This window comes from Camponotus floridanus, unplaced genomic scaffold (assembly GCF_003227725.1).
Source record: "Camponotus floridanus strain SB8 unplaced genomic scaffold, Cflo_v7.5 scaffold117, whole genome shotgun sequence".
Classification (NCBI taxonomy): domain Eukaryota; kingdom Metazoa; phylum Arthropoda; class Insecta; order Hymenoptera; family Formicidae; genus Camponotus; species Camponotus floridanus.
This window is the reverse complement of record NW_020229234.1, coordinates 157,566-168,493: the sequence shown is the minus strand read 5'-3', so window position 1 is coordinate 168,493 and position 10,928 is coordinate 157,566. Positions and strand designations below refer to the sequence as shown.

Genomic DNA, 10,928 nt, shown 5'->3' with positions numbered 1-10,928 from the left:
ATCCTTGAGGTAATTTCATGTATATTTCTTCATCAATAGTTCCGTGTAGAAAAGCATTTTTAACGTCTAGCTGTCTAGTTTTTAGCCTGAGTTGGTTGACTATCGATAGAAGGGTTCGCACCGTAGTGAGACGCGCAACTGGCGCATATGTTTCTTCGTAATCCAGGCCTCTTCGTTGAGAGCATCCTTTCACTACCAGACGTGCCTTGTATTTGTCGATATTTCCGTCTTTATCCCTTTTTATCTTGAAAACCATCTGTTATCGATGATCTTTCTTTCAGGAGGCAATGGTATTAAGTCCCAGGTTTTGTTTTCGACAAGAGATGTAATTTCTTCATTTATCGCATCCATCCACTGCCTTTCATCATCTCGTCCTTGTATGTCGTCAAAATGTTGTGGAACATCTTCGACAAAGGATTCTGCGCTTAAAGCCAAGACAATGTAGTCATTTAAATACTTTGGCTTGTTTCTCTGTCGTGAGCTCTTCCTCAAAATCCTTGCTTCATCAGCATTATCGAAGTATTCGGATTCTTCATCACTCGGGATATCTTGTTCTCCGCCTGAATTGGGAGACTCTTGATTCCTTACTGTTTCTTCTGTAGACTTCTGTAGACTAAAATCATCATAAAAATCTTCAGACTCGGAGGTAAACTTTGACTCGTTAAAAATAACGTCTCGACCTAATAATATTTTGCTACTTTCTGGACACCACAGTCGATATCCGTTCGCACAATAACCCATTAGTCTGCAGCGTTTTGAACGTGATTCGAATTTTCCGTTGATCAGTTCCTTTGGAATGTGAAGATGTGCAACGCATCCAAAAACCCTCAGTTTCCGAAGATTGGGTTTTTCTCCGTACCAGAGTTCTGCTGGCAGCTTGCCTTTCACAGCGTTCGTTGGGCATCGATTGATTAAGTAAACAGCCGCTATTACAGCCTCGGACCAAAAAATCTTACTCATTTTTGAATTCAAAATCATACAACGCGCCTTTTCGATTATTGTTCGGTTCATTCTTTCCGCTACTCCGTTCTGTTGTGGCGTATAGGGAATCGTGAGTTCGAATTGTATTCCGTAGTCCTCGAAATGTTGACGAATTTCAGTCGAGAGGTATTCCCTTCCATTGTCACACCTGAATCTGCTTACTTTGAAATTAAAATGAGCTTCTGTCAATGATTGGAACATTTTAAAATGTTTGAGCACTTCTGATTTGGCTTTCAATGTATACGCCACAGTAAAATGAGTGAAGTCATCAATAAAAGTAAGCAAATATCTTTTTCCATCAAAGGATGTAACGTCCATTGGACCACAAAGGTCGCTATGAACCAGCTCGAGAGGTCGCTTTGCTCTGATGCGGTGAGATTGGTGAGGGAGGCGAGTCTGCTTGCCCTCCACACATTCGCAGAGCTCCAATGAAGTCTCCAATTCTTTCACATCTATTCCGTCTGCCATGCTCACAAGTTTCTTCAATCCGGAGCTGCTCAGATGTCCTAAGCGACGATGCCACAGTTGTGTTGTTTCACTGACATTGCAGACATTCGCGGTTTCCGTTACGCTTTCAACACATAGTTCATACAGCTTGTCTTGACGACGCGCGATTGCGGCGACTTTGTCCCCTTTCTTAATGATTCCTTTACCGTCTTCAAAAATTACTGAAAAACCATTCATTTCAAGTTTACGAACTGAGAGAAGATTACATTCGAGTCCCGCTACCGATAAGATTCCAGTTATTACAATGTCACTAGTTTTCCCGTTTACTCGCGCGCGCACTCTTAAGTCTCCGATTTTATTTGCAGTCAGCACGTGACCCGACTTTGCAACGCGTATATTTATCGGCGTAGTTAATTTCCGCACGTTAATTAATTTTGTCTTTTCCGTTGACAAATGCTCAGTAGATCCGGAATCTAAAACAAAATTTACGTTTGACACACTACTGTCACTTCCATTTGAGAAAAACACAAAGGCTTTTTGATTTTTGTTACAGTTATCATCAACCGCGGCATTCGCCGTTTCCGAATTCTTATCTTCGTTTTTCAATTTCCGACACTCGGACCATTTGTGTCCAACTATGCCGCAGTGGTGACATCTATAGTCAAACCGGTTACGTCTCGTTCCCGCGCTATTCCCGTTCGAATTAACATTCCGTTTATTGTTCGCGTTTCGATTTCCGGTTGAGTTCGCGTTCCGATTTCCGGTTGAGTTTGCGTTCCGATTTCCATGGCGCTTATTCGTCGTAGCTGAGAACACGGTAGACGAGCTTCCACTTACTAAATCTGTGCTGCCACCTCGCTTCGCTTCTTCATCCAATAACCTTGTTTTGACGAAGCTAAGAGTTAATTGTCCACTTGACATTGTTTCGAGGGCTGTTACGACCATATCATACTCTTCGGGCATCGTTAACAATAGATGGCATACGATATCAATTTCTTCTATCTTAGCACCGGTCGATTTCAACTCCCGAACGAGCTTGTCGAACTTCAAAAAATGAGATGCCATGGATTCCGTTGACGCGTACCGCATGGTCAAGAGTATTTTTCTAAGACGAAGTTGGCTCGAGACGCCTGTACGCTCGAAATTATCCGAAAGAGCCTTCCACATATCATACGCTGTATCTTTCTCCTTCACGTACTCGAGATGACTATCTGAGATACGTTGAGTAATAAGCGACTTACATTTTTTGTCATTTCTTTTCAAGATAGGAGTTTGAGCGGCTGCGGTTGCCGCCGGTAGCCTTGCTATTAATGTATTAAGCTCTTCACCGATTAGATCAAAGAGATCATGTTCCTCAAGTAGAATCTGCATACAAAACTTCCAGTTACTGTAGTTGCTTCCATCAAAGAGCGGCACTTTGTACTTTTCATCGTCCGCCATTTTTGTCGCACTTTCGCACACGCGTTGTTTCTCAAAACTTTTCCGACTCGTGACTTACGAAGTTCACTCCGCGACTAAATTCCTTCTTCACACGCGCAACCCTGGGCCCATAACCTGATGATGTTAGAGTAGCGAGGATAAGCGGTGGACGAAATAAGTATTACCACAGATTCATTGAGCTGCAACTTTTAATATCCAGTAACTGTTCGAGTAGAGTCATGAAGTAAGAAAGTATAAAAGAAACGAAACTAGAATTTAGAACGTAGATTACATAGTGTAGAGAGAGATTATACATTGCTCAATCTAACAACTGGCAATAACGAAAGAAATATTACTGAGATAGTCAAAATTATTAACTGATTCTTTCTATAAAATATCACTGATTTACAGCGCTGTACTTATAATTACTGTAATCAGTGGTTATTTACTGTTTTTCAGTGATAATACACTGATTCACTTTTAGAGAGTGCTTTATTCGACAACATTATTAAATATATTATTATGCTAAGAGAAAGACGTCAAAATGCGGTACATATCATGATGTCAGGAATCTGTGACATTAGATCGTCACTTTTACGTCATAAAAACGTCAATTCGTGACGTCAAGAATAATCAGTGAATGACCAATTTGAAACATCAAAATGACGTGTGCTTGCTACCTGGGTGATTGCAATTGCAATAAATTAATCGATACATAGATAGCAATTATTTGGATAAGTATTACATTCGATATGCATGGTCGATTCAAATAATTGACATCTGTAGGTACTTTCCGATTCACACATGATGCGCATAAAGTGACAGAAAATGTATAATAATATGCGTGACAGGAACTATACATTTTCTGTCACTTGCGCATCATGCATGAATCGGAAAGTATACTATGTACCGATCAATTCATTCCAATTACAGTCGTTAATTTCTCGCATGATAAAAAAATTATACATCTCTTATCGTCACGAGAACACAGCGCCTCTTTCGTCAAACGTGCGAACCGTACAAGAAAAATATGTAAAAAATGTAGTATAACTAGCCACGACCACGACGATGACGTTTCTTAATTAAAAAGTTTCACATTGAAACTTTGCATCGTTATATTTCTGCTTATAGAGCACATAGAGCAAAAATAAAGACACTTTCCTTATATAAATCGAACCCAAGCAATTGATTAAATGTAATAAGAATTTGATCGATTCAGCGGTTATTGAGAACCGATAATATGCATTACTCGTAACTTAGCCATTCGCGTAAAGATACACGGTGTGTCTTGCGCCTGAGTGATGATGATTCGACTTCAAGACACTACCGTGTCTCTTGATATATTCAATATATATATATATATGCAAATTAGATATTTTTTTTTAAATTTATAAAACACTCCCTGGAGACATTGGAGATTTAGAAACAAGATTGCGATATGCCATAAAATCTATCGAAGAAGACGTAATAGAGAATATCCAAGAAAATTTATTGAAACACATGAGAGCTTGCGTTAGGATGGATGGAGGCCATTTCGAACCTACTATGATTTCTAAATTAATCCGCCCTTTTTAGGACGATCAGAAGCAATCCGCACTTTTCAGAACGACCAATATTTTTGAACATTTGAAACATTTTCTTCCATTTTTAAAACCATAAGAAAAAAACAAGAGATATTGAAACGCTAGAATTTAATGATATTTTTTCATATTATTTTCATATTATTATTGATTATCGATTTTCCATCAGATAATAGTTTAATAAATATTTAATAATAAGTAAATATATTTAATATTAATAATAATATTTAATAATAGTAAATAAATATTTAATATTAATAATAATATTTAATAATAATAAATCCAAAAAAAACCTTACAAAGGTAAAAAAAATACGCCAAGTACATAAAAAATATTCCACCTTGTATGCAACAAAATGTTTAATAAAAATATACCCTTATAATAAATAATTTATAAAAATTTTCCCTCAAAAAATATATATAATAATTTTCCTAAAAAAAATCAAAACTGAATATGAAATCAATGATTAATTAGCAAAGTACATTGAAGCAATTGATAGGAATTTGTAATTTGAAATATTTGTCACAAATTCAATCTTGCATTTATATATTAGATTCTCGACAAAATAAAAATGATTTTCAAAATAAGTTCCAAGTAAATTTGGAACTAAAAAAATTAAGACCAAAACAACTTACAAAAACTTGGCGTGCTCGAGTCGTATTATAATTCACATATTTCTATAATTGAAATTAATTACAGGTATATAATTCGCAAACTTTGTAAAATTATATGTATTATAATGTTTTTAATTACTAGAAATGTTAATTAATAGGTAAACTTTAATATAATAGATCTCGGTTTCGAAAAGATGTTTAAAAATGTGACGATGTCTTCAACCTGTTTTCAACCAAGTGATTATTAAATCATGAAAAAATTAATTAACAATGTACAAAAATATATGTATGTATATGTATATGTATATGAGTAGTTCAGATATCATTATATGGTGATAACTATTTATATAATTTAAGTCACTTTACAATAATTACTTTTTAAAGCACTTGACAAGAAGTATTATTTAAATTTCATTATTACGATATCTATTATATACAGGATAAAGTTATCATCGTGAGAAGTAAATCGAGAATAAAGAAAAAAATTAAATATACTATTGATCGTAACGCACTCACCGAAACTATATTTGCCTTCGACTGAGAAAAGGAATCCTTATACTGGTGTAATAATTGGGTGGAATTACAAATGTAAAGCTGCGTTTGTACAAAAAAAATTAAAATCTGTAACATCTCAGCGAATGCTGTGAAACTCGGCACATGTGCTTCTGCAAATGTTATACTTACGAATCAGGCAATTCCAGATTTATCTATCAACCGCACTATATAATTCTTGCGCAAAATAATATAATATGTTATGCACCACAAGGTATGTGTAAGATATTAGTAGCATTCTCTCTTATAAGTTATATATATTTATATATATAGTTATATATATATATATATATATATATATATATATATTTTTTTTTTATATGATTTTTCATCTCTTTATACATGCGCATAAATATGTAAAATATATCCTTTTTTTATTTTAGATACTGTATCAAGTTGTCCACCAAAATGGATAAATAATGTAAAGATAGGACGATACTTTCCTCATTTCGAAGGCACTCATTACGTACCAACTGAAAACTTGTCAAAAAATTATCCAACTAATATTGCTATTATCCACTAAGTTCTTTCTGATCTGTAGTGTGTACAATAAAATTTAGAATTTATAATATACATATTTTAAAATCATACATAAATAATTTTTTAACTTTTTTTCTATGAGGATATTGTGATATTGTACATATTGTAGATATTATAAGACTAAAAATGCAATGTTAATATTGTATTAACAAAATGAAATATATTAGAATATAGAAGAGTATATGTAGAATTCTTTTTTTATATATGTGCCAATTTTTGTGAATACAGCTTAATCTTAACTGGTTAAACTTTTTTATTGATAAATTAACTTGAATTTCCACAACAGTACTCACAACAGCGATTTTCAATTTTGATTCGATAATTTAGCGCTCGTCATGTAAAATGTATTACACAATTTTATAATTGAAGATAATTAAAAATTGACAAATAAGGCTCTGTTAGCCAATAAGGCGCGGAATCTGGTGAGCGGTGCTCCTATTTAATTTAATATATAGTATTCTTTAAAATATTAATTTAAAATATTTGTGATTTTCGTGCAATAATTATTACCATCTTTATTTTTACTTAAAATTTATAACTTGTGGATTTATGATTATTAGAATACTGTAGTATGAAAATTAGAATTATTAGAATTATTGGGAAAATGTTCTGGCCAGATCATTGCGAGATACTGTATCGTTGCATCGATTATGAAAATGGTTTATATAATCTCATATGTTATTTAATAATTTTATAATGCATAATATCATACATATCTACAAAACATTGTCAGTATTTGATGATCTTTCGAAATGATAGACCGTAATTGTGTATAAATATTATATAATATATTATTAGCTTTATTAAATATAGTTAGTGGAGATAGAGCAATAGTTCATTTTTACAACTGCATACTTGTGTAATCATCAATATAATTTGAATATACAGTAAGTCATTAAATATAAAGATAAAATATATGTATATACTTATCAATTGCGACACGCTAGATCTCTATGCATGAAACGCAACTCTTCCAAGTAGCAACAACCTCGCGCAACATCTTCGCACATTGCGAGCAAATCCTGTAAACGCAGAGCATGCGAATCTGACGCTTTCAAATTTCGACAATCTCTCAAATATTTTAACAGATCACCAGTTTCCATCAATTCCAACACTAGTAACGGAGAATCCTCTTCTATACAAACGGCCAACAATCTTAATATATGTTCATGTCGAAAATGATTCATAAGCTCGGCTTCCTTTAACAATTTCTTTTTCTCATGGGAAGAAGCATTTTTCCGAAGCGTTTTTATTGCAACGGATATCTCTGTATCCGATCCTTCTAAGTTCTTCACCTTTCCTTGAAACACCTGCGAAATATTTCACACAAATTTACATACGTACTTTATTAGAAAATGTATAGTGTAAATTCAGTAAATTAAGTAATATTATATTTTACTTTATATTGAATAATTCAACGAAAAATATATAATAAAGTGCATGTTTGTTGTTTCATCTATATTTTATATTACTTATAATCTATTGTAAAAATTTATGTAATATTAATTATGTAATATATATCTGTATTAGAAAATACATATCTGTTTTGTTGATCCAGAAATTAATTTGAAACATTGCTTGAAAAAATTAATTCTTACCATTCCGAATGCGCCGCTACCAATAAGTTTTGTAAATGTAATTTGTTTACATGCGATTTTAGTTGTCGCACATTCATCCGGATTATAATGTAACAAAGGACTGTAAATCATATCGAATTTAGTATTTTGGCAGGATTCTTTATATAGAATCTCCATTTCTGTATCGATCATTGTTGAAGACAGAAATTGTTCATTATTATCTCTGTGTTGACGACACACTGTTATAAAATTTCAACTTAATTACGTAATAATATGTATTATAAAATTTTTCGTTTTTTAGTAAATTTATTCGTTTACTTTTATATAAGTAAATTACTATTTTTAGTAAATTTTTAGATATTATATCAGATATATAATCAACATTATGTATAATCAACAATTCAAGTTGATACCAACATCAAATATACAATACTTACAACAATAAAAGTAGTAGAGGAGGATTATAGTAATTATAACGATAAAACCTAACATCAATATTAAGTAATATTTTTTCGCTATTATTCCAGGAGTGTCCGAAATATCTGTAATAAGCAAAAATATAATTTTAATATCTTCCTATGTGTATATTTTTACAAATTTATTTCTACTTGTAACTTTATTACTAAAACTTAATTGCTTTAAATTTTAGGCCTATTCATATCTAAAAATATTAGTATATAATATTATAATCTATCTATGCAGCACAGAATGTTACAATTACTTTGCAACAATATTGCAATATTACAAATTGCAATGCAAAATTACGCAACATTGTAGAAATATAAATTAACAAAGTATGAAATAGATATTAGCAATATAATATTTATATTTTGAAAACATTAGAAAACTATAATACTCTTTAATTTATCTATAAAAATAATGTAATAATATATTTTTGTATATTTATATATATTTATATATATTTATATATATTTATTTATATATTTTGTATATTTATATATATTTATATATATGCGATGAATTTTACTTTTTTGCAGAAGTCAAACGAATTAATGACACAGAAATAATGTCAGTCTAGTAAATATAATTCTAAACTAAAGTTAAGCATTGATATTTTTTAGTAAAATATAGATAACATTTTATATCAATGTTACAATATATTTTATGATATATTTTCATTTTATGTACGAATACGATATTAGTATTCAAAGATATACATATCATTAACTTAATTTAATATTATAACTTATTTTAGTTATAACATAACATATCTTTTTTCTTATATTAAGAATAGATACTATTATATCTATTATTATATTTTTCTATGCTTTTTCATGTATTTTCATATGCAAATATATATAATTATAACGAATTTTTAAAATCTTAAAATAAAAATATAATTAGTAATGCTTAATTAATTTTATCTAATATTTATGTTAACAAAGTACCCATTAAGAGTATATGAAACATTTAAAATAAAAAAAAGTGATTCATAAGTAAGAGTTTAAAATAACTTTTGTATAAAAATGTAATATTTTATGTTATATAATTATGTTTAAATGTAATTTTGCAATGTATTATCTTAGATATTGCAAACTTCTATTTATATCAAGGTTTTTAATTTAATTATATGTTTCGAAGATATCTATCCATCAAAAACAAAATATTTTATACGTAATATTATTAAATGGTTGCAATAACATTGCATTCTTTCCAATATATTACACTGTAATAATGCTAAAATATTTCATTCCAAAATCATCTTAACTTTATCACAATTTTATAACAATGACTCATTGTCAGCAGAGTTTCACAATAAATTTGTAATATTGCAATGTTTCAATTAAATTATACTTTAATATATTTGCAACCTTATTGTGCTGTATGGTTATCTTCGTTTGCTTACCAAGCGTTGAAAAAATAAATCTTTTATCAGCCGGCCATGTAAAATTTTCCTTATATTCAAGATATCTTAATATCAAGCGAAACATGTATAAAGTTCTCGCTTGTAAATTTCCGATATGGTATATTGCTTCATTGTTATAATTCATTTTAATATAATTTGTTGTTTGCCACTCGTCTGTTGCAACATCTTTGTACTCTAGTGTAGAAAAGACCGTCAGATTGATGTTTGAGATCCATGAAATGTCCCTGCTATTTATATCGACCTCGCTTAAAGAAATATTGTTTGGTTCTGAGTATATGTGAACGATCTCGCTTAATCTCTCGTTGTAGAAATCGCTGAAATTAAATGGATACACACGCATGTATATCAAATAATCTTGTACTGGTAGCGACAAGTTAATTTTTGTGAAAAATCTGCCGTCTGCCACACGTTTCGGCACATTGATAATTTGTTTGCTCTTTTGTTGCGTGCCATTCACTGATGTAACTGTCTTCCAATGCACTTCGTAAGGCCACGCAGTTCACTTTCTTGGGTGGCATCCAATAAACTACTGCCATAGTAGGCGTTAAAGCTAAAGCACTTATTTGTTTTGTAATTTTCAATTTTAATTATAATTTCTTTTAACATCAGTAACGATTACTAACGTCTTTGTTTTTTCTTAATGTTATATACAATTTTTCTTGCCGATAATTGTTTTTCTTATTTGATTGGTTCTTAAAATAAGCCTGTGTTTATATTATTTTTAAAGTACTTATGTTTTCTGGTGCATTAAGTTTGCCCGAATTAGTTCTTATTGGTATCACATTCGAATCCAATAGATTTATTGATAATTGATCAAAGTAAAAATTGCTTAAAGTAAATTTCAACTTGTACTCTGTAAATGGTGTTAAGTTCTGAATCTCGTAATATCGCTCGAACGTCTGCACATTGAATTTCTCAGACTTGTTGAGATTGTTGTCTAAACAGCTTACGGAGATAGTATATATAGTAATTGGTAAATTATATTTTTTGCATCCACTATTTACAACCGGCTCCGGAAGATTTATAATGATGCTGTTTTTCGTTGCGGTCACATTCTCAAAATTATAAACTTTTTCATCAGGTGTGAGACATCTCATTAGAGGATATGGTTGTAAAGATTTATCAGAAACATAAATTTTCTCAATATATTCACTGAAGTCTATTCGTATCTTTAGAAAACATGAATTGTATGAATTTGAGACGCTCTTGGGACATGTTGCAAATTTCTTTTCAAAAACGTATACCATAGGTTGATTCAAAATATTAAATGTTCCAAAGTAAATATTTGTTTTGTCAATCGTTATAGAGCTTAAGGGTGTGTGATATGCGT

At 31.0% G+C, this 10,928-nt stretch overlaps 1 protein-coding gene across 1 annotated transcript; it reads right to left on the bottom strand.

The window, feature by feature from the left end:
- Positions 1–7,062: 7,062 nt before the first annotated feature.
- LOC112639906 (proto-oncogene tyrosine-protein kinase ROS-like) lies at positions 7,063–10,134 on the bottom strand. The gene is made up of 3 exons (XM_025415235.1): positions 10,056–10,134; positions 7,732–7,949; positions 7,063–7,443 (listed from the first exon to the last, which is right to left on the bottom strand). The coding sequence occupies exons 1-3, from the start codon at positions 10,132–10,134 to the stop codon at positions 7,063–7,065; spliced, it is 678 nt and encodes a 225-aa protein (XP_025271020.1).
- Between the last annotated feature and the right edge of the window lie 794 nt (positions 10,135–10,928).

What these genes read in the sequence shown, in the direction of transcription:
- LOC112639906 (XM_025415235.1), bottom strand. Translation starts at nt 10,134, where the DNA reads ATGGCAGTAGTTTATTGGATGCCACCCAAGAAAGTGAACTGCGTGGCC. An exon ending in ATTGGAAGACAGTTACATCA is followed by an intron (nt 7,950 to 10,055) that starts GTGAATGGCACG and finishes ATTTTATAACAG; the next exon opens with TGTGTCGTCAACACAGAGAT. An exon ending in GTAGCGGCGCATTCGGAATG is followed by an intron (nt 7,444 to 7,731) that starts GTAAGAATTAAT and finishes AATATTTCGCAG; the next exon opens with GTGTTTCAAGGAAAGGTGAA.